Source organism: Phyllostomus hastatus, unplaced genomic scaffold (assembly GCF_019186645.2).
Source record: "Phyllostomus hastatus isolate PE091 unplaced genomic scaffold, TTU_PhHast_1.1 phas_contig_1162, whole genome shotgun sequence".
NCBI classification, from domain to species: Eukaryota; Metazoa; Chordata; class Mammalia; order Chiroptera; family Phyllostomidae; genus Phyllostomus; species Phyllostomus hastatus.
In genome coordinates this window covers 12768259-12792768 of record NW_025333537.1, presented here as the reverse complement: position 1 = coordinate 12792768, position 24510 = coordinate 12768259, and the positions used below count along the sequence as shown (strand labels likewise).

At 66.1% G+C, this 24510-nt stretch overlaps 1 protein-coding gene across 1 annotated transcript in view; it reads left to right on the top strand.

Annotated features, from left to right (window-relative positions):
- The window catches only part of TMEM132D (transmembrane protein 132D), a 111707-nt gene that overhangs the window by 48308 nt on the left and 38889 nt on the right, over positions 1-24510 (top strand). Inside the window, exon 2 of the mRNA XM_045841130.1 lies at positions 23354-24218. Within this exon, the coding sequence (XP_045697086.1) occupies positions 23354-24218 (865 nt within the window). The remainder of the gene's footprint in view (positions 1-23353; positions 24219-24510) is intronic.

Below are 24510 nucleotides of genomic sequence, written 5' to 3'. Positions count from 1 at the left end.
GGTCTGCAGAGAAACGAGGCTGGCTCTGCTTCACGAGGAGACACGGCTGGCCGCGTCCGCGTGGCTGGGCCTGGCGCGGCCCTGCGGAACCCGGACGTACCCGGCCGGCCCTTACTGCCACCCGAGTATCACTGGGTGGAATGGCCCTGTGGTTCCAGACCGGGCAGCCGGTGGGAACCCTGGCCCGCCACGGCACCACGCCTGAGTTTGGGGCGTGGGCATGGGGTGAGGAAGGCCGTACCCTCCAGGGCCGCCCACCTGGGGCTCTACCTCGGGTCTGGGAGGCGGCCAGGCGGTGCCCGAGGCCCTGAGCTGAGCTCAGGCTTGTGGACCCGACATAAGGAGGAGGAGGAAGAGGAGGAGAAGGAGGAGGAGGAGGCGGCTGGAGGAGGCAGGGGCCCAGGACAGGCAGCCCACCCGGGGGCTCCTCAGCGTGGGCGCCTCTTCCTTTCTGCCCCCCGACCCCCGGCAGGCAGAGGGGGGTGAGCAGCCCGGAAGGAAGGCTCAGAGGTTGCGTGGGACCCTCCAGCCCACCTGGGCTGGCCCCGCTCGGTGCATGAGGCTCTCACCTCTCACCTCTCACCTCTCACGGACGAAGGGAGTGAAGAGGCGTGACGCCCAGTCACTAGCGTTTCCTACGCACCGTGCTGCAGGCTGCACCAGACGCGCATAAACACACGTGTCCAGACGGGCGCCGGGTGGGTGTGCCTCTGTTCCGTAAGCTGCTGCGTTGAGCTCACGCGCACGGGGGAGCTCAGCGCCCCCCCCCCACCAAGTGGGGGCTCGTTCAGGGAGTTCGGCTCAGCGTCCTTACAGGTGTTTCTATTCTGGTGTTACATGTGGTATTTTATGAAGGCTACCTGTGGCAGAGCAGGCAGCGGTTCTAATGCAGACGAAACAAAACTCACGTAGTGTTCCAACGCCCACCTGTACCGACGGCTGCCCTGCTGGGGAAGGCCCCTGCGTCTCCCCCCCCCGCCCCCCCGTCGTCCTGTCACCCTCGTGGGTGTGTGTTTGTCTGGGATCGCACTCGCCTGCCTGCTTGTTGCTGTGTGTGGGCTTTCGGACGTCCCCGTCAGGAGGGGCCCGGTTGTGGTGGCAAACGCACCTTTAACACCAGCGGTTTCGTCCGGCGAGCGTGTGTCCCTCATCACACAGAGTGTCCCCCCCCACCCCACGGAGTCCCGGCGTGAAGGCCCCCCCGGGCTCTGGCCCCGGGGTCTGGGCTGCCTGCTTCCCGCAGGGATCCTTGCGGAGCACACGGCGCCCGGGGTCCGTGCGAGCAGGGGGGGAGGGCTGGGGGTATGAAGGGAGGAGGTGGACGGGCCGGGGTTGGGACCGGCTCCCTCTCTCGGTCCCTCCCTTGGGCGGACTCGGCCACAGGGCCCCGTCCAGACCCCAGGGCAACGCCCGGTGTGGCCAGCAGCCACGCCGAGTCCGTCGGCGTCTTTTCGGGATCTGATTTTAATGTTTTATCTCGCAGCCTCTTAGTGGTGTATTCCCCTAAAAGTGGCGTTCAGGGGCCACCTCCTGTCACACTGCTCTCTGCAGTGCACCTGATTTCCTCCACGCTGGGTGAGTTTCTAGGTGTGGGGCTGACGATAGTCGCAGCTGAACTTGAACTCGTGCGTGTGTCCGGCACTCTGATCTCGGAGAGTCTCTGGTCTCATGAGTCAGGCATGAGGGCCGCCTCCTGGTGTGGACGAGTGGGCGAGGCTGCGGTGGCGACTCCCCGCCGGCCCGGGAGTTGCAGCAGGTCGGAGCGACCTTGGCCTCAGGTCTCCTGACGGCCGAGCCCCGCCCCCAGCTGCTGCGTCAGAGGACCCCCGGCTCGGGAGCCAGGCTCACTCTCAGAAAAATATCGGACGAGTTTATGCCTTTCCAGCAGCACGGGAGGACGACTGGGGCCCGAGTCCAGCAAATGGTCTCCTCCCTCTGTCCGCGCAAACACTCACACCCTGGCGCCGCGGCCGGGCGGCCCAGGGATGGAGCGAGGCTGAGGCTGAGCCGCCGCTCGGTGCCCTGGGTCTGCTGCCCCCGGGTCGGCGCTGGGAGAAACCCGGTCGGCCGCCTCCCGGTCGGCCACCTCGGCCGGGAGCCTGGGAAGGGACTTGGGGTTCCTCCGAAGCCCCCCAGAGTGTCCCCCCCAATAACACTTCAGAGCACAGTCCCCCCCGAGGGCACACTCTAGCACGGCTCACTCGGGGCCCTGCGGGAAACCGTTCCGGGTGGGAGGGCTCTGAGCAAGCCCCAGAGCTGCCCACGGGTCACACCACGTGTCGGTGAGCAGGGGGCTGGGCGCCCTGGACTCTCACCTCCTGCACCTGCGCCGGCGCCCCTCACCGACCTGCATCGGGGCCCTCGCCCACCAGGCACCCCGCGGTGCTCTGGGAGCATGGGGGTGAATCACGTGAGAGTGGCCAGGGCGGAGGGTCTGCTCTGGTGCGGGACCTGGACCGGCGAGGGGGGTCCGGGTGCGACCCTGCGCTGGTCCTGAGAGCAAGGCCGTGGGGAACGCGAGGGGACCGTGGTGTTGAAGAGGGAAGGAAAACAGGGGGTGACTTGGCAAAGACTGGAGGCAGGAAGGAGGCTGGTGTCTTTAACAAAACGGCGGTAACGTGAAGAAGGGGGGCGTGGAGGGGTTCAGAGAGGGCGGGGGTGGGGGGTGGGGGGTGGGAAGAGTGAAGGGGGAGCATGTGGGGGGGCAGGGTCCTGGGCGGACACATCTGGGGTTTTTCCTGAGCGGTGGTGCAGTCCTGCTGCAGCCTTTTCAGCAAAGCTGAGGTCCTATTTGCATGAAAGGGGAAAAACAAAAATCGCAGGCGTTCCGAGAAGGACCGTGGGGGTGGCGTTGGGGGTGCCGGGCACTCGGGTGGTGGCAGCGGGGAGCAGGGGACAGACTGGCTTCAGGGGACTCGGCAAGGGAGCGAGGCCGGGAGACAGGGGCGTGACGGCAAGGTCCCGCCCTCTGCGAAGACAACCAGCTCCGGAGGAGGAGCAGGTGGCACCCGGCCAGGGTCTGGGGCCCAGGGCAGGATTCTGGCTGCCAGTGCGAGTGTCTGAGTCATGGGCATGTAGATGGCATTTGTGAAACCACAGACACGCCGTCAGAACAGGCGCAACTGGCAACCGTTCAGGAGTGACCCCTCTGCGCAAACGCCTGTACTGCAAAGGAAGACCAAAGCCCTCCCCCGCACCGAGTGCCGCCGCCGCCCGCAGGCAGGATTCCTGCCGGTCACCTGGGGCTGCACCGCAGGCCCCCTGGGACACGGGAACCTCAAGGCGAGCCTCACAGCCACAGGGGACGAGGGACGCGGCCCAGGCGGGTCGTGGCCCCAGCGGACTTTGGCCGGTGTGGGTTTCATCGTGAACGCCAGAGGACGTTGTTTGTTTTGAACCTGCATTTGCTCTCTGCGGGTAGAGGGCCTGGTGTCTGCCGAGGGGCAGAGCTCAGCTGGGACGGTGGTGGAGGGGGAGCGGGGGCGGGGAGGGACAGGGTGTGCCGGTCAGCACCCTGGGGGGAGGCGGGGGCCTCGGGGGGGCAGAGGGGGCCGGGCTCCCGGCTCAGGGTTCTTCCCGAGGGCCCTGGCTGCCGCCGCCTGTGCTTTCTCCTTCAACTCTCCCTCGTAACGGTGGCGGAACACACGGACACACAGTGCACCGCCTCGGGCCTCCCGCAGCGAGCGTGCGGCCCGCGGCGTCACAGACATCCACGCCGGGGGCGGGGGGCCCACCGGCAGCATCGCCCAGAACTCCTCCTGTCCTGCCCCCGAGTCCCGGCGTGGTCGTCCGCCGCGGCTTTGTCCCCTAAAACCCGGGACTTTGTCCCCGTGTGTGGCACCAACGTGGAATTTTCACAAGCGCCCTGACACACGACACGTGTCATAAAAAGACGGCGTGAACACGTGTCAGAGACGTCATGCTCCTTGTTCACGGCGGAGGGGACAGGGAGGTGGTCAGGCCGCAGCCCGGGCCTCCGAGGGGCTGGCTGAGGTGCGCGTCACCCCGGGCGTGAGGTCAGCAGCAGCTGGCGCGCGTCCCACTGGCCGATGGCATGGCTCCGCTGCCCAGGGGGCTGTCGTCCAATGGGAGGTGCCCAGTGGGACCCAGGAGGCTTCTCCCGGGTGAGGCAACGGCCCTCGGCCAGCCGGCTGCCCGAGGGGATGGAGGACCAAAGTCACCCTTTGCCTGGTGCCCAAGTTCCGGGTCACATCTCTCCGCAGGGACCCTGTTGCCTCAGGAAATGCTCAGACGCCTCCTCGGGCTGCTGGCGGCGGGCCTGGCAGCGTTCCCTGCGCGTCTCTGCCCCACTAACGGAGACTCCGCCAGGGGGCCCCCTGGTCTTCACGCCGGCGCCGGCCACGGCGGCCTCCGTCTGAGTCCCCAAGTCCTGGTCTGGATGGATGGCTCCTGGCCGAGGTCAGAGATGCCGTCTCTGTCTTGGCTTTAGCAGCTGCTCCCCGCCCCACCGCGGTAGATGGGATTTTCAGCGACTGAATCGAGCGTCAGAACCCTGCTGCCTAAACTTCGTCTTCGAGAACTTTCTGGCCACCCGTTTTTTCCCCCTTGGGAGGCATCGCAGTCTCGGGTCAGCGGGAAGGGGTCTCCTGGCCTTCGGCTAAGAGCTAGCCCACCTGGGCCCCGGCCGTGCCTGCCTCCCTGCATCGGCCTCCCCTGCTGCACCCTCCGCCCTCTTGTCCGCTCCCCGGGGTCCAGTGCGGACCTGGCGCTGCCACAGGGCCCCCCACCCTTCACCCGGACCCACGACGCCTGCAGAGCACGGACTCTGGTCCTCCGGGTCCCCAGACCCTCAGCGCCGGCGCCTCGGGTTCTCAGAACCCTGATGTAGCAGCCGGACATACCACCTCTGTCGTTTTCTTGCCACGGGGGCGGGGGAGGGGGCTCTGATGGGTTTCGAGGCCCCAAACCCCACGTGGCACTTGGGGGTACGGCTCCCCCGTGTTTCAGGGCCCCCCCACAGAACACGCAGAGTGGAGGGCTCCCGCCTCCCTCCCCACCCCCAAACTGCCCTCGGAGGGCGTCCCGAGCAGCAGGCCCTGCAAAGGGCTCCGTGGGGTCTCTTCTCACGTCCCCTCCTCTTGGTCCTGCCGGAAAAGGACACCAGGAGCTATGAGTCATGACCGTGCTCCCTGACGCCTCTTGTCTGGGGCTGGGGGGACCTTGGCTGTTCACACACAAAAGCCGAGGGGCTGCTTGTATTCTCTGTGTTTCTGCTCTGACCTGCGGGGGACTGGGCACCTGGGGGGGTCCGGTGTGGTGGAGGGGGGAGGGGCGCCCGGTGAAGAATCCAGTCCAAGGTTATGACAAGGTTGAGAAAAGACACACCAGGGGGAAAGTCAAGCCAGAGCTGAAACTATATTCCCACCGCGGTTAGCACGGCGGCTGGCACCCTTCGAGACTCATCGTCGCCGAGTGGACCGGGGAGCCCCGTGGAATGGAAGACCTGCAGGCAAAGCGCCACTGCAACTTCCTCATGTTGGAAGTGAGAGCTTTTAATTGTGTCATTTCCAGGCCTCACCGCGTATCCTGTGATTGGATGTGAGTGCGTATGTCTTTTTTCAATTAACTTGTCAGTCTACCTTTATTTTATTTTATTTTTTTTTTTTTTCAGGCAAAGAAGGCATGTCGAATGATTTGAAATTGCTTAAATAAATGTGCTTTCAGATCTGTGAGAGCCCAGGGTTCGCTCTGAAACATCTTTACTGGAATCTCTTTGTCATTTAGAGAACGTTTGGAAGGGCTACGGAAAAAAGCCCCAGGTCCCCTGGTGGCGCGGAAGGCCGATTGGATGGGGCGCCAGGGCCCCGGGGGCTGACGGCCGGCTTCCCCAGGGCTCGCCCGCGGGGCGGTTTGGTTTGCGGGCCTTTCCCGATGGCGTCCCTGCTGCGGGGGGTCTTAGGGTCCTAGGGGGGCAGTGGGCACCCGCTGACCCGTGTCCTGCATTCCTGGGGCCCCGCACGCTTGGGGTTCCGAGTTATCTTCCAATGAGGGTGCACACACATCGATGGGGTGTGTGTACGAGGGGCATAAATTCTCACCAGAAATGTTTAACATTTGACACTTTCACCTCCTTTTCACAAGTCCCCACTCACTAGACATTGGAGGCATCTGTGTTTTCCTCCACACCCGTGAGGCTGGGGATGTAACCCTTTGAAAAAAATCTCTGGTCCTGGCCAGCGTGGCCCAGTTGGTCGGAGCATCGTCCCATAAACCGAAAGGTTGCAGGTTCGATTCCTGGTCAGAGCCCAGGTCTGGGTGGCAGGTTCGGTCCCTGGAGCGGGTGCGTGCAAGAGGCAACTGATGGATGTTTCTCTCCCTGTCCCTCCCCCTCCCTCCCCCTCTCTCTGAAATCAATAAGCATGTCCTGTGTGAGGACAAAGAGAAATCTCTGCAGTAGCGTTGGGGGAAACCGTGGCTGCTGATTAATGGTTTTCTTCTCAGGGAGGAGACTGTATCCGCCCAGGGTCTTCTGGCGGGGCCGACCCTCGCCAGTGGGAGGCAGGGGCGCCGGAGAGAAGGGGAAGCGCGAGGGCTCTCTGGTGGAGTGCCTGAGCGAGCGGGCAGGGGGGTGTGGGGGGCGGCGGCTGGCCAGGTAGGCTCACCACGGAGAGGCCTGTGGCTGGGGACAGGTAAGCACAGTCAGAGAGGTGCTGACCGCCCGGTGGGCTCAGGCCCGGGAAAGCGGCTGGGGGTCCAGCGTGTCCTGGGAAGGGTGGACGGGCAGCTGGGGCACCGCGACAGGCTCCCGTGTGGGCGGGCTCCGGCCGGCCGCTGTGCGGAGAGCGGGCGGCAGGGCGGGGAGAGCCGCCGCAGCCCTGGGGGGCAGGGGAGCAGGGTGTTGGCTCGCCTTTCGGAGGTGGGACCGGCCACACTGGGTGACGAGGTCAAACAAGGAGCTGGAGCCGGAGAAAAGTCTGGGACGGTCTCAGAACCCGGGGGGGGGGTGCGGGTCTGTCCCCCGGAGCGAGGCTGCGGGAGACCCCCCGGCGGGAAGGACGGGCAGGGGGCTGCCGAGGTCCCCTAAACACAGCCCCTCCCCCCGCGGCGGCTCGTCACCCCGGGAGGCCCTCCGTGAAGGGCTGCATGCGTGACGCGGTCTCTCTGCTCCCAGCGCAGATGGCTTGTGTGTACATGTTTTCAAGAAGTGTTTCTTTATTGAGAGAGGAAAAGAGAACATTCTTTGTTCAATACCACAAAGCATCGCAACCCACCGCCCGCCCCCGCACCTCACAGACTTCCAAGGCCCGAGTTCTTCTCATTTCCAACCTGACGGCGTCTGTCTGTGCTCAGTGCTGCCGCCCTGGCCCCGGACGGTGTCGTCTTTCTTCCTCCTCAGTCGCCCTGGGGTGAGGGCGCGGGGGGCAGTGCTGCTCCTGGCCCCTTAGGAGCCGTCCCCCCTACCCTGGCAGCAGCAGGGGTGAGTCTGAAAGAGAAAGCAGTCCAGTCGCTCTGCAGGGCAAAATCCTTTGGTCACTTTTTGTTGCAGCGAAGATAAGCCCCCTGGTCTCTGCCTGCGAGGTCTGCAACCCCCCTACTCACGTTCCGTGGCCCGAGTCCATGGCCCCCCCCACCCTCGTCACACAGTCCCTGGGCTGCAAAGAACAGACTCCGTGCCCTTTCAGTCCGAGTCCCAGGCTGGGGGCCGGCACTGCGCCGGGAGCGTGCGGGTGACCGTGTGTTTTCTGAGGGCCAGCCCACTCCCCGGGGCCCGCGGCGTGCTGTCCGGGTGTATTTTTTCCACCGCGGTGCAGGGAGCACAACCCGCATTGCGTAAGGACCCACGAGGAAGGCGGTCTCTGCTTTCCCCCGGGAAGTCTTCGCCGTGACCCGCCCCAGCGTGCTCACCGCCGTGAGGCGTGCGCACCGAGAAACCACCCAGCGTCCTCCCACTCAGCGCGCTGGCCAATTCCGTGTGTCAGCGGGGCCGGTGGCGGGGCCGGCGGTGGCGGGGTGCCCGGGCGGGGAGCAGGTGCGGCAGGAGCTCTGGGTGGGTGCGGCGGGGGCGGATTAGCATTTAGATTGGCGCGCGGAGCCAGCCAGGTGCCCTCGCCTCCGAGGGCCGCGCACCCTCTCCTTCCAGCGCCTGGCGAGAGAGAGAAGGTGGGTGCCTCGGCCCGCCCTCTCGTCCGCACCCGGCGTGGCAGGCAGGCGGGGGGCCTCACTGAGAGGGAAGCCTGGAACATTCTCCCCAGCCGCCAGGGACTAGGCGTCGCTCCGTGGAATCAGTGTGACCCTCAGCACTAGAGGTGCTCACACCCGGAGTAGTCGAATTTCCACGGCGGCTCCGACGGAAGAGGGCATCTCGTCTGGTGTGTCACCAGAACACGGGGACACTCCCAGTGTAGAAAGTGACCAGCTCCAGGGAGACGCCCCCCCACCCCCACCCCCATCCGAGTCTCCGGGGCCTGGCCCTGGGCGCTGGGCAGAGGACGTGCCGGCGTGTTTGCAAGGCAGAGAGCCCCGTGCACCGGAGAGGCCTCAGCCGTGGGGTCGCCACGTTCGTCTGGGGTCCCGCGGTGGGGGGGTGTGAAATCCCAGAAGGAAAGGGTTAACAGCCCTCCAGAGTGGGTGGTGGCCGGGACTTTCTGACCCGGGACTGCTTCTCTGGCAGGCAGGGCCAACTCTGGGGAGTGTGCTTGTCTCACCGAGTCTCCCAGCGCCGGCCCCCAGGCCCGCGACTGCCCTGTGGGTCTCTCCCGGTCCTGCCTCTTGAATGTCTCCGCCTCTGGCTACCATGTGTCAGGGTGTCCTCTGCTGCTTCTCCATCTCCGGGGTTTCAAGTACCGGGCTACACATCACAGGAGTGATGTACATCGTTACACGCACACAGGCACCTCTGGCCCCTCTCCCTCCCGCGCCTCCCCTCCCCCTCCTCTCTTTCCCCTCTTTTCTCCCGCGCAGGAGTCCACTCCGTCTAGGCCTGTGGTGGGAGGTGTCTGCTGTGAAGGCAGACGACGCTCGTTTTAATTCCATTTACTCAGCCAGGAGGACTGAGGACTAACACGGTCACTTAGGTGTGGCGGCAGGAGCGCTAATCTCATCGATTTTCCCTGCTCCTGGGCAGGTTATTGGAGCTGAGACCTTCTAAGTAAGCTTTAAAAAGGTGAACGGAGGAGTCCTTTAATCTGCTTAGCTAGTTCAGTAATAGCTAATCAATACAGTGCATTGTTGTCTGCGGAGACACAGAGAGGTCTTCTAGGCGACCGGGGGACAAGATTGTTTCCCTCAAGCCCCAGTTGTACTGGCTGCCTCCGTGACACTGTCCCGTGGCCGTACGCCTGAGCCACGAACAGAGCCTGGTGCTAATGTCCACCCGCAGGTCAGAGAAGGGACAGCTGCCCTGGGCCTCGGGGACACCATGATGACCATTGTCCAAGTTGCTCCTTAGGCAATTTCCTTTTCTGCTGTTGGCACTGTAGTTGCCAAAACACGAGCTATTTTGTTCATGGTGGAAATTTCTAGGTCCTCTGTATTCGGAGCAGAAGCTGCAGACCCTGACTCCACACAGACCAGTGACAGGAACTGCGGGTGACAGGTGACAGGTGAGACAGACGGTGTGAGGTCGGGGCCAGAGTGGCGGTGCCCGTGGTCACAGCTGCTGAGAGGCGGCAGGAGGGGGCGGGCTGTGGGGAGTGTGGCCCGAGGGTGTGGCGGGTGACTTTACTTCCGAGGTCCTTCGTCTTCCAGCCATGGAATGCTGGGAAAACGTTAAGAGGCTCTTTGGCCACAGTGGGGACCTGGCTGTCACACCAGAGCGAGGTGCCCGGCTCTAGAGATGCTGCCGGCCAGGAGTCCCCTGGCCTCACGCTCCGGCAGGGTTGGGGTGAGGAGCCAAATCTCGGGCTGACCTCTCCAGGGGTCCACCGAAGTCACGGACATGTCCACACTCCGTGGGCCCCGGACCGCTGCGTGTTCAGGTCCTGACGCATTGTTTCGACAGCCTCTCGATGTACGTGACCCTGCCCTTCCTGCCGCACGGGAGGGACGAAGGCCCTGGGGGGGGTGGGGCGAGCGGTGGGCAGGACAGAGAAGGTTCTGGCCCTTTCCGTGAGCCGTTCACAGACCATTGAACAAGCGGTAACGCAGAATGCGACAGAGACGAGGACAGGGCGTGTTAACATGAGGTCTCTGAAGAGTTCCCCGTTGCCGTGCCATTGGGTGGCGGCCGGACAAGGGCCGTGACTTCCGAGTCCTTTGTTCTGGGAGCGGCATTTTGCACGTCCGACTTCCAGCTTCTTCTGGTCTCCCCGCCTGAGTCGTTTCCGTCGCGACGCCGTGAAAGCCGCCGCCGCTCAGACGTGTCTGCGCACCTGATGTCTCGGGCCCACGGAGACGACACCGGGGAGGCTTTATATCCACGGTTGTGGGGGTGGCCGCCCTTCGTACGCACCCTGCCTTCGAGATCTGGTTGTCTCCTGCCGGCTGCGCTGCATCACCCCTGGGACACAGGACACGGGTCTGGATGCGGAGACTCGAGTCCGTGACGCCTTCCTCCGTGGCTCCTTTCTCCGAGTCGGGAAGCTGTTCAGAGTCTGGCCCTGCTTGGCAGCCTGAAGGGAACGGGGGTGGGTGGGGATGGAGCTCGTGTCGGGGATTAACTTCTAAATGAAACACCAAACCATTCCCATTTTCTGTTAGCATGCAGAAGTGGGTTTTTTTCTTTCTTCTTCTTTTGTCATGATCGCTGTGTTCGAGAACAGCTGGTCTCGGCCGAGGTCACTCTGGTCGGCATCACGGGGTTGTGAGTGTGGCGATGCCTTCTGCTGCTCGTCACAGCTAACGAGCCCAATGGCGGCCCTCAGGCACAGCAGGACGCCGGGACCTCGGCGGGCGCCGCCCGTGCACCGAGCACCCGGAACTGCTGGGGTCGATGCCCGGGCGGTCAGAAGAAAGGACTGCAGGAGGCGGTGGAGTTGGAGTCCGAACAGCCGAGGGAAGCTCTGGCTAAAAGGGTGGGAACCGCTTTCAAGCGGCTGAAGGTCAAAGACAACCCGTGAGGGGTCCTGTGCCCTCCGTGAACCTGTACTTCCCCTGCCCACGGCATCGGCCACTCCGCCGGGTTCAAGTACAAGGGCTGCTAGCAGGGATGCGAGGAGCACGAAGGCTACGGGAGGGTAATTACTTGGGGTCTTTAATTCTTCCGGTGCGCCGGGCACCAGGCCCGCCGGGCGGGCAGGCGGGGTCCTCCTGCCGTCACGCGTGGCTGGTGTTCTTGGTGCCGAGCTGCTAAAAAGCGATCGTCTCTGATACGGGATTGCCGTGTGTGTCTGAGAGCCGACGGGAGAGTTTTCCGCGTTCATCCCCCAACTCTCCCACGGTGCTCTGCGGTGGGCAGAGAAGGGGGGGGTGCTGTGTGAGTGGAGCCGGGCAGGGTGGGCGCAGCGAAGCCCCGAGTGCCTGCGCCCCGCGCCTGAGGCCTCGGCGTGCCCTCTCGCCGCTGCCTGCCAACTGTGTCCATACCGCGGCCGCTTCCCGTCGCCGGCACCTGCCACCACCCTGGCCCGAGCCATGCTCATCTCTCACCCGGATTACGGCAATACCCCCCACCCTCGTCCGGTACCCCCACCCCCTTTGCCTGCATAGGGTAGCCCCGGGGTTGTGTTAGACCTCTCAGCTTCGTGAATGGTCCTGCGGTCTAGAGATCAACAATCCAGTGCCCGTATGGGAGCACGGGATGCCAGTGAGGCGTGAAGGCTGGGTGGGGACTGTGGCCGACCAGGGAGTCCTCGCCCCGCGGGAAGGGCCCGGCCCTGTCGCTTGTTACAATGTGGCGACGGGTCCGCAGCTCTGCCACACATCTCGCAATGTGTGAACGGAAACCTAGAGTCGAGTTTTTATGTGAAATCTGTTTTATAAATATTGGCATTAAGACCTAATTATGATTTTAAATAGCACCACACAGAGTCAAATAAAACAGGCTTTGGAGCCAGAACCGGCTCACGGGCCGTCAGCGGGCAACGTTGGCTGTGGGCGCCGTGGGGGGGTTCTTAAAAAAGAAGTGACAGAAAGATCGGTGTGTGTGTGGGGGGGGGCACGTTCTGCCACCATCTGCCCGGGCGTCCTCGGCACGGAGTGTGGGGGCGGCGGGGGGCACTGGGAAGCCGGGGCCCGCGGCCCCTTCTCACGCCCCTCTTCACGACCGCAGGTGCCCCGCGCCCCGAGAAGGCCCCGGGGGACGTGAGGAGGGGAACCGGAACCCAGGACCCCAGCCCAGCTCCTCCCCCTTCCTTGGGCGGGAGCCGGGATGCGGGGGAGCAGATGTGGCTCCCCAGTTAACACCCCACCCTCGGGAGGCCCAAGCCTGAGGGCTGTGTCTGCTCCGTGTCCGGGTCGCTCGCTCCTCGCCCCGGGCACCGGCTCCCAGAGGTCTCCGCGGAGCAGTGCTGGGGGCGGGGGTGGGGGTGGGGCAGGGCGGGGGCGGGGGCGGGGGCGGGCAGAATCCCCAGGCAGAGCCGAGGGGACCGCACGGCCACTGCAGTCGCCCCGATTAAAGAACAGAAGCAAGGTGCGTGCTCGCGCGGGAGCAGATTTCGTCGGCAAACGGAGTGAGAAAGGAGAAGCAGTGTGATGAGACGTGACTGTCTGATCTTCGGGACCGTTGTCAAGAAACCGGCTTTGTCTGTCTCCGTCCTGGTTTCGGAGAACCTTCTGCGGTCATGGCGGCCTCCGGCCCAGGCTCCTGCCGCTTTGTGTTTACATTCCGAGTCTGTATCCTTCCTTGAGGCGGAATGGGGCGGGCGGGGGGCTCCTCGGGGACCCCTCCCCGCCCCCGCCCGACACTCCACCTGGAGGGCTCCATCCTTCAGGTTTCTCGCTGCATCTTTTTGCATTTTTCTGACCCTGCAGAATGGAGACAGCGCAGCGGGGCTGGCAGCGAACGCTGACCCTCGGGACCCGGCCGGGACCAGGGGAGAGGACGGTGGGGCGGTGGGGCGGTGGCGGGGGTGGGGGCAGTGGCCCTGGGGAGTCTCGCCCTCACTGTGCCCGCGTAGCCCTTCCCTCCCCGCCCTCAGTTCCCGGCTCTGCAGGGCCTTCGAGGCTTCGGGTCCCAACTCCCTTCCCGTGCCGCCCACGAGTCCGCCCACACTCACGTTCCATGTGTGCGTCGTGGACTTGACTCGACAGTCACCTCAAAAGAAACTGCCTCATGCAGAGCGACTGGGTCTCAGGAACTTGCGTCACCGATCAGGAGGCGGAGGGGGAGGAGGGACTGGTCCTCCCAGCTCTCCGTCCCTCTTCCTTCCGGACGCCTGGCGCCACCGGGGTCTGGCTTGCTTTTCACCCTCGATCTTCAAGGTGCCCAATGGGGACGGTCGGAAGGTCACGATGAGAGACCCAGACAGAGGCCCGAGGACATCTCGTCTGGGGCCGTTGGTCCTGGAGATACAGTAGAATCTCCTGCAAATCTAGAAGAATTCTCTGTTTGGGCCACAGCCACAGGAATTAACCAGCGGGGGCGGGGGTGGGGCAGCGAGGGCCTCAGTGTCTGTCCACAGCTGCGCAGGTGCAGCCGGGACGCAGGTGCAGCTCAGTCCCCGTCCGGGCCTCAGGGACGCTGGGACGCCATCCTTTGCTGAACACACTAGCCTCACAGCCAGAGGCCGTCTCTTGGTGATGTGGGTTATTTCTGGGCACCAAGAGGAGAGACACAGCGTCCGAGCCCCCTGCCCACGACGGTCTCCCGTCAAATCCGGGGCAGACGTGGTCCAGAAGGGCCCGTCCTCCAATCTCCCGTGGGCAGTGCGGTCCTGGGTGGGGATGTGCTTCAGACGCCTGGGCCCCCAGGACCACGGCCGAGTCCCTTCCAGCTTCCTCGTCACCTAGGACACGGTTGGTGTTGGCCTGGCCACAGGGCAGGACCCGGGTCGTGTTCCCGCCGGACCCCGTCTTCTCGCGGCAGCCCCTGACAAGCCCACGCCGAGGACAGCGCCGAAGTGGAGTCCCGCTGGGGCCTGGCTGTGACCTTGACTGGGGGTCCTCGGTGGCCCGCTGGGCACTCCCCCCGGGGTGCGGCGGGCAGCCGAGACCGCTGGTTCTCCGTCCGACAGGACACGAACTCCAGCCCCGGGAGCGTGGACGAGGCACCGGCGAAGGAGTCCTGGGGGGGCGTTTAAAAGGGACGCACGTGCTCACCGCCCGCACCGCTCCCCCGTCAGGGTGGAGCCGAGGTGTCACCCGCGGGCTCCCAGGCCATCAAGAGTCCAGGTGCGGGCAGCTCCGGTTGGAGGCAAACACTCACCGAAGAGCCCCCCCCCCCCCGCCTGGCGGGAGAGGTCGCGCCCTGGCTCCTCCTCAGAGCCTCTCGGCTGCGGTCGGTCGTCTGCAGAACCGGGGGCTCTGGGCGGGCTTTCCTTCTGAGGCCCCCGGAGACGCGGCCGCGGTGAGTGAGCCCCGGGAGCTAGAAATGGGCAGCCTTGGTTTTCTTCTCAGGGGTCCCCCCACCGCCCCAGGGAAGCAGACCGCTCGCTGCGCATGGCCCGCCGGAAACGGGCTCCGCGGTGCCGTGCCGACCCGACCCGGTGCGACTCCAGTGTCGGTGCAGACGCCAGCACCTTTCCTTCCTACAAAGTGTGTTGATGATGATGATGATGATGATGATGATTGTTATTATGGGACTGAACTGGATCTGACGGTTTTTCACTTCTTCACTATTTGACAGTTTTTAGGCCGCGTCTTGAGCACGCAGGAAGCTCTCACTGGGGTTTCGCTGGGACGGCCAGATGGCCTTTTCTGGAAACAGTCTCGCGAGCCACAGGCCGGCGAACGTGCACTGATCCACACACGAGGAACCCCAATGCCGGGACGAGGCCCGTGCCCTCACGCTCCGCGCCGGGTGGGCGAAGGGGACGAGGGTCGGGGCGGTGAGGCGACCCCCCAGAGCTGGGTGGCTGGCGGGGCACAGGCGGCCGGCGGGCAGCCCGACCCGGGACCTGCCTCCTCACCCACCTGCCGCGCTGCCCGGGGTCCCTCTCCGTGCTGTCCTCACAACAGCGGAGAGCGGTCCATTTTCGGCTCCGTGCTCCCGTTTCAGTGAAAGGACAGGAATGAAGAGCGTGTGTGTGTGTGTGTGTGTGTGTGTGTGTGTGCGCGTGAATCCTCTAATTCGTACTCGCCCTCAGAGACGCACCGAGAGGAAATTACTTCTCCTCTCTAATTAGTGGTTTCGGATGAGGCGGTTCTGGTGCACCGGGAGGCCGGCGTTCCGGGGGTGCAGGGTCCGCGTTCCGGAGCGAGGTGTGGCTGCGCTCGGTCCCCGCGGGCCGGGCGTCTCGGTTCCCTCGGCCTCGACGCTCTCGCCAGCTGAGTGGGAGCTGCAGAGCGCCTGTCCCAGCCGAGTCACAGAGCAACCAGCAGGTGCCTGGCCCTCAGAAATAAGGCCACCCACAGTAAATGCTGCTTTTCTCCTTCCTTCTCTCCCTCGCTTTTCCTGTCAACCAGCCTTACACATAAACAGATTTGCAAAGGAACCAACACGTAGGCGTGGGAGCCACATCAGAGAGAATGAAGTTTAAGTTTATTTTTTCTTTCTTTCTTCTTCCTTGGGCTGGGGGTAGAACTCCCACAGCAACGCGGCGCGTCAGACACCGTGTCCTGGTCAGTTCCGTCAGGTCCTCTGGGGACCCCCGCCCCCTGGTCCCAGGACACACGTGGGGCTGTGCCCGTCCCGGTGTCCGGGCGGAAATGAGGGCCTGGCCCGTGAGCACGTTGCAGTCCCCCGGCCACAGTGACCAGCTTCACCGTGAGTGAGCACGTGACTCGGTGTGGGCCGATGACCGTCCAGCCTTAGTTTTTCAGTTACGAAGGGAGAGAAACTCGTTTTCAGTGGATTGGACCCTGGGGGAAGGTTGGCTGGGGCGACACCACCACCACGAGTGAGCCGTCTCGAAAGCAGATCCATTAATTTTGGAGGGAACAGAGGCGAAGGAGGGACCCGCTGGCAAACCCGTGTCCGATCTTTTGAGACCTGGGGAGCTTTCGGAAGTGGGAGCAAAAGCAATGCCTTCCTGTGCTCGGAAGGCTCGGGTCTGGGTTTTTCCGACCGTTTTCACAAAAACAGACAAACAAGCAGCACTTACCAAAGGCTTGGGCGCTTTGATGTGCCGGCCTCACTGCTGTGCAACTTGAAAACCGCAACGTAGCGCAAACACGTGTCAGCGATAATGAGGCCAGGGCTACAAAGTAGCAGCCCCCGGGAAGCGTGGAATGGCAGGTTTCCCAGGGCCAGGGACTCGAGTGTCCCTGCTGTTCCCTGGAGGGTGACGGAGCTTCTTCATCTGGACAGAGAGAGAAACGGCCATCCTGGATGGGGGGGGGGCCCTCCTCGGGGGCCGCTCCCAGGCCAGGGGACTGGGGGGGGCAAATGGCCAGCCTGTGCTCCCTCCGCTCAGCGCGCGGGCCCGGCTGCCGCGGGCTGGAAGGGAGGACACTTATTATCACAAATTCACACCCAGGTGTCTCGTGTGTCCCCGGCGGCCCTGGCGGCTCTGCCCCTGAGGGAGCGCCTGCTCCGTCCGTCCCCACGCCCGGGGGCCGCCCGTCCCTGGGAAACAAGTGCTGTGATCCAGCAGCTCCATGCCGCTGCTAGTTCACAGCTGCCACTTGGCAAATTAACTCCGGTTAATTTTTTATCGCCTTGGCGACCCATCGCCACACACTCAGTGGTGTGAAATCACACGAGGTTAGACCTCGCGGGCGTGGAGGTCGGTGACCGACTGGGGTCCCACTGCGCCCTGTTCGGCGGGTCCCCGGGGCTGCGTTCCTCTCCGGACGCTTCGCAGGAGAGTCTGGGTGCTCGCCTTCTCCGCGTCCGGGGTGCGTCGGCGTCCTGGGCTGCTGGCCCCCGCCGCCCCCCCCGCCCCGAGGCCGGCACCGACGGGCCGAGTCCTCTCACGCTTCGTCAATCCGACCTACGCTTCTGACCCCTCTCCCCCCCGCTGAGGGAAGGCCCCTGTGACGGCCCCAGCCCACCCAGCGTCCCAAGGTCGTCTCCCTGACCCGCAGCTCTGGGCACAGGCACACCTGCAGAGCCCCTCTGTCACGGCAGGTAACGTGGTCGCAGGTGCCGGGGCCAGGACGCGGGAGGGGCTCCGGGGGCACGGGGCTCCGGGGGCACGGCGCTCCACCTGCCCCAGCACTGCGAGACACCCCCGTCGACCACCCTAGCGCTCGTTCCGAGGTTTCTAGTTTCTGGGTTCCGGGAGGCGTCCCTCGCGGCGGCGCCCCGGCTTCCAGACAGATGTGTGCTGCCGCTGCCTCGCGGGCTGCCTGCAGAGGGGCCGGCGCCCACCGGGCCTCCTGCTCGCCCGCTCGGCCTCGGAGCCCTTTCTCTGTCCGCGCAGCCTGGCCGTCGGGGCCTCCTCTGCGCCCCAGGCGCCCGAGTCCCAGCAGCCACTTCCGAGGCCTCGGGCAGCACTCGGGTCCCTTCGGAGCTGGAGACGGGACCTCTGTCCGGCTGCCCGAGTCCCAGCGTGCCCAGGTTTTACGGGGTTCACACTGCGGTCAAACCACACTTCGGGGCGCACCTGTGACGCTGTTCGCCGGGGCGGCGGCTCCTGAACCTTCTGGAAACCGTGTCCGCCCAGGCTCGCTCGCTGGGGCTCCCGTCCGCGCCGGGAGCGGGGGACCCTGTGCTCCGGGGCCTCGAGGAGAAGGGGTCGGCGTTTTCCCTCTGGGAGCGGGCGGGCCACGCTCTGCAGACGCGTTCCCAGGTTTGTTCAGGTCGGGGGGTGCCGGGCGCCCCTCCGGTCCCGGGCCTCCTCCTTCCTCTGGAACCGTGTTTTCTCGCGTGCCGGCCCCTCGCCGCCCAGGCCAGCAGGGCGGACCGGGCGTTTGGAGCGGGTGCCGAGGTGGCTGGGGGGTGGGGGGGGAGCGGGCTGAGCGGGGAGGTCAGTGTCGCACCCACGTCGCAGGCGCGGGACCGAGACGAGGCCACCCACTGCCCCTGCTTCTCGACAGGGTGGTCTCCCCGGAGGGAACGCCACAGCTGTCCCAGAGACGCGGCGCGAACGTGCGTTAAAAATCTCATTCAGCCCACTAACGGAACGAGGACGCCGGGCGGCTGTTGGCGTGGACCCGGAGGGGCGGGGGGGGGCGGGGGAGGAGGGGAGCCCACGTCTGCGCCGGGGAAGGCGCCGAAACGCACGTGTCCACACCGGCTCGAGGCCGCCAGGCGCCGGGCGGGCCGTCCCGTCCCGAGTCGTCCCAGAGGGAGCTGCCGCGCCTGCCCACGGCCAAGCCTGGTTCCGAGTTGTGGTCCGTCACCGTCCACACTGTCTGTCACATGGCGCCAGCAGACTCAGACTCTGAGCGCCCGGGCAGGCGTGTGTACGGCCACCACACAGTCGTCTTCCTGCCCGGGCAGGCGTGTGGCCTCCCCTCGGAACAGCCTGGGGGTTTGTTCGCGCTCACACGTGTGTCCGACTCGAGGTCCGCCCCCGGGCTCCAGGGGCCTCGGGGGCCTCGGGGACCCCGGGACGGGAAGGTGGCAGGTGGCCGTCATTTCCACTGCTGTTGTGTCTCTCCCCCCGTCTCCTCCTCCTCCTCCTCCTCGCCTGCTGCTCCCTCCCTCCCTCTCCCTCTCTCTCGTCCTCCTTCAGGAACTCGAGTCCCTGCATGAAGTCACTCGGAGCGCCTTTGCCACCAGAAGACGGGGAAGGAGGAAGAAATTGTCTGTGGCGTTTAAAGAAAAGCTGCTTAATCCCTGAAGTAATTAAACATTAATACGAACAATTCCAAGATACGAGATGTGAGGCCCGGCTGGGTTTCTTACAAAGCGGCTCGGTGAGGCCCGTCCACCGCGCACCGGGCGCGGGCCGCCGCGGGGGCTGGGCGCTGGAAAACGGCAGCGGCGCTCTGTGCCCAGGCGGCGTCCTCCCGCCAGAGTTTGTCTCCGCGGGCTCGCAGGACGCGCCCACGGCGACGCGTCCGGTTGTCCGGTGCGGGCTGGGCCGCGAGCTGCCAGCCTGGAGATGGAGGGACTGGCCCGGCTCTCTGCCCAGAGTTCTCTCGTCCACCCGTGTCTGTTCTCTCGCCCCTGCGTGGGCTCTCTGTCCCTCTGCCCCGGGGGCTGCTCTGGGCCCCGAACCTGTGGCCGTGACGAGGGCCCGTCCGGGGGGCACAGGCCTGCAGACTCAACCAATCAGGAAGACAGCGAGAGCAGGCGCTGACCCCGGGGCTCCCCATCGCCGCGGGTCTGGCCTGGCGAGTGCGCCAGGACGGCGTCCCGCGGAGCAGCCCCCTGCCCCGACACAGCCCTGTCCTCCGCCTGGTCACCCCGGTGCCCGCCGCCCGCCGCCCGCCGCCCCGCCCCACAGCCCTGGCCGCTCGCCGGCTCTGCGGTTCCGCCTCCTCCGGGATGCCGTGGAGCTGGAACCTCACGGTGCGCGGTCTTTTCACGCTGGCTCCTCTCAAAAACGTCAAGAGTAATGTAAATGCTCTCCAGGGCCACGGAGCCGCTCCAGATGCGAAGGTGTCACTTGCTTTCCCAGACGCGCTTAAAGCCGTGGCAGCCGACTCCGACGTGACGTTTTTCCCCCGTGAGTGAGTTGCGGAGACACGCTGTGCACGGCGTTTTGCTTTGTCTTGTTTTTTAAATCTGACGCCTGGCTCAGCTGCAGGCGGGACGGGCGGTGCAGGGTGCTCACGGTCACCCCCCGCCGTGGGAACTCAAGGGTGATGACTTCGTGTCCCAGCCCATCCCGGGCACCGTGCGGCGGGACTGGCGTTATTTTTGTCGCTCCGCTTTAAAACAGGAAGTGGCCCCGGCTGCAGGTCGACGTGGAGCGTTTTTAAGCCGCAGTCGAGCAGGCCAGGGGCCGGGCGAGGAGACGCAGGGGCCGAGCCTGGGACAGAGGTCAGCGGTGACCTCGCTCCGGACGGCGCTCGGGACGAGCCGGCCGCTGTCCCGCACGGACAGACACGGAGGCCCTGGAGCCGCTGCCCTCAGAGCGTGTGACGGCGGGGTGTCCCCAGGTCGTCGGGGCCGGGCGCCCAGTGGGACGGTCTGCAGGGCCGCGGTGACGGCGTTCGGGTCAGCTACCAGGACCCCGTTCCCCGGCAGCTTCCAGACCGGACGCCAAGCTGGGGGCAGGGCAGCTGCAGACGCCTGCTCCGAGGTGTGGTGCCCGGGTGTGTTTTTAAGAATGCGGGGACCCCGCCGCCCCACAGATGCCGGTCCTGCAGGGGTCCCGCTGCAGGGCGCGGCTCCTGTCTCCCCCACTCCCAAACCGCGCCGCCTGGGGGCTCGGTGCGACGAAAGGGTCCGGGGATCTCGCTGCGGAGTGGTGGCCGCGGAGAGGACCGCACAGAGAGCCCCGACGTGAAGACAGCCCCTCGCCGACGCACCTGATGTTTGCCAGGCGCCCTCCCAAGGACCGTGACTAAAATGGGCCACGGGTCATCCCCGTCCAGGTGCACCTGGGCCACCGGTGCAGAGGGCACTGCGGCCGGCCGGTGAGGGGTCCCTGGAAGGGCGTCGCCGGGCTGAGGGACCCGGAATGGTGGGGTCCCGGGAAGCACTGCGGAGACGTGACTTCCAGGAGGCAGCCCGAGGGGCGACGGGGGTGACGTGCCCTGGCAGACCGGGGGGCAGGGGCCCGGGGCAGGGACCAAGGAGACGGCTCTACTCAGGACACCAGCGCAAACCTCGCTGCCTGCTCCTCACTCTCACCGAAGCTCACCTGGGAAACTCACGCTTCTGGAAAGGACTTCCAGGAGGCCGTGGCCGTGCCGTCCTCGTAAGGAACAAAGCCTCTGGTGGCATCTACGACGCCTCGATTTCCGGAGAAGAAAGGCCCGTGGTTTTAGGCTGAACCACACCAAATCGCCGTGTGGGTCAGCCCAAACGGCTCCCGGAGCGGCAGTGTCAAAGGGTTCAGGCCAGCGCCAGCCCCACTCACTGAGGTGGGGCCCGTCCGGCCCTCACGGGGCCGTGCCACCGCGGGGACGGGCGTCCAGGACCTCCGGTTGCACACACCTGTCCAGCAGGCTTCCCGGCCAGAAGCCGCGGGCCCTGCTGGACCTGGCCGGCCTCCCACGCCCCGGTCAGCGCCCTCACCCCACGGCCGGTCACCCAGGAGACACGAAGTGGGCGGCGGGTGGAGGCCCTTTGTCTGGGCCCTTTGCTTTGTCCCCTGTCCCCTGTCCGCCCTCCGTCGCCCGCGGGGCTGCAGGCCCAGGTGGGCATCCTGCCTGGGGCATGTGCTCACGAGGGCCTTGGAACAGGTGGGCACAACAGGACTGCAGGCTCCCGGGGGCGGGGGGGCTCTCTGTACAGAACAGCCCGAGACAATTACGCGGCTCCTACGGAGAAGCCGGCGCCTAATGCTGGAGGCGTGGCCTTGACAGCCAGTGCTCCCGGGGAGCTGGCAATTTCCATCCCTAACGCCTGTTCCCTTGGTGTTCGTTACATAATGTCTGCGTCTGTGTTTTGCTAGCAGAGTGTAAGTAAGGCACACTGTAAAAATAGCGTTTGGGGTGCCGGTCCCCCCCTCCCCGCCCCGGGGAAGGGCATGTTCAGTGGGGAGCGAGGGGAGCACACTCTCGGCGCGCGGGTGCCAACGTCGCCGCAGCAAAGGGCGGGATGGAGGACTGTGACCTCTTCCCCGGATGCCTGGGCTCTGGGCACCTGGGGTATGTGCCTTGCACCCTCGGACCCGGCGTGACGGGGTCTGGTCGCTTCGCCTGTTTCCGGAGGGTTCCGCTCGCCGTGTCCCCCCAGGGTCTTGTCACCACCTCCCTCAGCCTGACCCCGAGGGCCGGGCGGGCCGTCCACGCGTTCGCGGCTGCCCGTCTGCGTGGGTCTTCGCCCCCAGGTCCTTCACCGCTTCCTCCACGCCCGGCGTGTCCCCGGGTGCAGGTGTGTCGGGGCGGGACATGGACACAGCCCCAAAGCACATGCGGACGCAGGGGCTCCTGTTTCTGCCCTCGGCCCGCCCGGCTGTGCTCGCGGAACGGCCCTCCCTGCGGGACGCCCCGTGTTCCGTGTTCCCAGCCCGCTTCTGACCTCGGCGACCTGTCCTTGTAGCCCACAGACCGCGAGTCTTAGCCTTAACTCCGTGACCCCCAAAGGATACCGAGGCCACATCCATCCACGTGCGAACACGTTCTCTTGTTTGGGTTTTACGTGTTTGCACGCTCCGCTTCTGGCGGGGCAGGAGAGCCTGGTGTCCGCTTTCACCCGCGGCACGAGGCCTTCCCTTCCCTTCCCTTCCCTTCCCTCCCCTTCCCTTCCCTTCCCCCTTCCCTTCCCCCTTCCCTTCCCTTCCTCCTCCCCTCCCGTCCCCTCTCCCCTCCCCTCCCCTCCCCTCCCCTCCCCTCTCCCTCTCCTCTCCTCTCCTCTCCCCTCCTCTTTTTTCGGCATTTTTTTTTAAAAACACCGCTTAACTCCAGAGACGCCTTCTGAGACATGTGTCATCAGGGGCACTTCCTAGCTGTGCAAACGCCGTGGGGTGACCCGCGCCGACCCACACGGCAGGCCCATGACGGCAGCCGTCCGAGCTCACCTGTCAGGAGACCGGCTGCCCTGGGGGACTGTTCGCGCCGCGGCACCACGCCCCCTGGAGGAGCTGCATGGGGGGCCCCGGCGGCGGGCGGCCCCTCTTGTAGTGCAAGGACGTGGCCTGAGCTCCCGTGGGGGAGGCCTGCTCCCCAGACGTGGCGTTGCTGCCTGGAATAAACCCCCGGCAGCCACGGGGCCGGATGACGCAGGGTCCCTGGCCTCCAGGCCGAGGACCCGGCCCCCGTCCGTGGCCCGTTAGGAACCAGGCCGCACGGCAGGAGAGGAGCTGGAATGTATTGCGCTTGGGTCATCCCCAAACCGCCCCTGACCCCGGTCCGTGGAAAAACTGTCTCCCAGGAACCCGGTCCCTGGTGCCAGAAAGGCCGGGGGCCGCTGGAGCCAGAGCCAGGCTGCTCAGCCCCACGGCGGCCCAGAAAGTTCATGTCTTTGTCCGTTGTTTCTATGGCCGACTGTGGGGGCTGCACGTTCTCTCTTCCTGGGCTTTAAGTTCCCTCTCCTGGTTTAAACTTACCCACGAAGGGCGTCCCCGAACCCCGGGCTCACCCCTGCCGCCCCAGGGAAAGCAGAACCCCAGGCCCTGGGCCGCAGGGCCTCGCAGTGATAAACCCTGTTTCCCCCCAAGTTTCCTAGAGCGACCTCCTGGGAGTGCAGCCGCCAGGTAGCCGCACGCGGGCCTGGCGGGGCGAGCTGACACGCAGGGCGTCGGGACAGCGCCTGTCGCCCCCCCCACCCCCCCGCAGTGCGCGGGACCGGCCTGGGGACGCGGGGGCCGCGCTCCACGCTCACTAACGCCTGCCCTCCGTTCCCCGACAGTGACCGAGGGCCGCGGCCTCCTGGAGAGCGTCCAGCGGTTCTCCCTGCTGCCCACCTACCTGCCGGTGACCTACCGTGTGCACGGCGCCGACGCGTCCTTCTTCCTGAAGGAGGCCGACCAGGACGTGATGCGCAACGCCAGCCTGCAGTCCCGCGTGGAGTCCTTCCTCGTCCACCGCGCCCGGCGGCTGCCCGTGCTCAGCGCCAGCTACGGCCCCTTCTCCGCCCGCCAGGCGGTGCCGCGGGACCTGCTGCTGCCGGCCGGCGCCGTGGGTGCCCCCGGCGCGCCCGCGCTGGGCTGGACGCTGAAGGCCCACGTGCTGCGGGACCACATCTACCCGGCCCGGCCCACCGTGCAGGTCCTGTTCCACGTCCTGGGCCGCGACTGGGCCGAGGGCAGCCCCGCGGAGCAGCTGCCCTGCCTGAGGGTGTTCGCCTTCCGGGAGACGCGGGCCGTGCGGGGCGGCTGCCGGCCGCGCGGCGAGCTGGGGCTGTGCGTGGCCGAGCTGCGGCTGCTGGCCAGCTGGTTCGGCGCCCCCGCGGTGGTGGCCGGCCGGAGGAAGCCGGGGCCGGCGGCCGAGGGCGGCACAGTGGAGCTGTACTACGCCGTGCACGCGGGCGAGGAGCGCGGGGACTGCGCCCGGGCGGCGGCGCAGGCGGGCGGCGCGGACGAGGCGGGCCCCCCGCTGCACAGGATTGGGAGCGTGTTCCTGCACCAGGCGCACAGCCCGCCGCCGCTGCGGGAGCTGCGCCTGGACGGCAACGTGGCCGTCCACTACCTGCCGCGGACGGCGCGCCGGGGCGACGTGCTCACCTTCCCCGTGTGGGTCTCCAGGAACTGCACAGAGGACCACTTCACCCTGAGGTGAGCCTTCCGGGAGCCCACTCCCACCCGGGCGGGCGCGCGGGTCCCGGGGGCGCGGGGCACACCCACGGGTCACGGTGATCGCCCTGTGCCACCGGCCCATTCGACCGCACGGGCTGAGCAGGGTGCACTGGCCGGGCTGGGTGCTGGGTGCCGGAGGTGCCTGACGGCTCAGCTGTGTGGGCTGCCTCGCAACTGCTGGGGGACGCGGGCGTGATGCCTTTGGCGAGGCGTGGGGTGCCCTGGGCACGTGGCAGGAAGACGAAGGTGCCAGCGGGGCCGTGGACAGGCG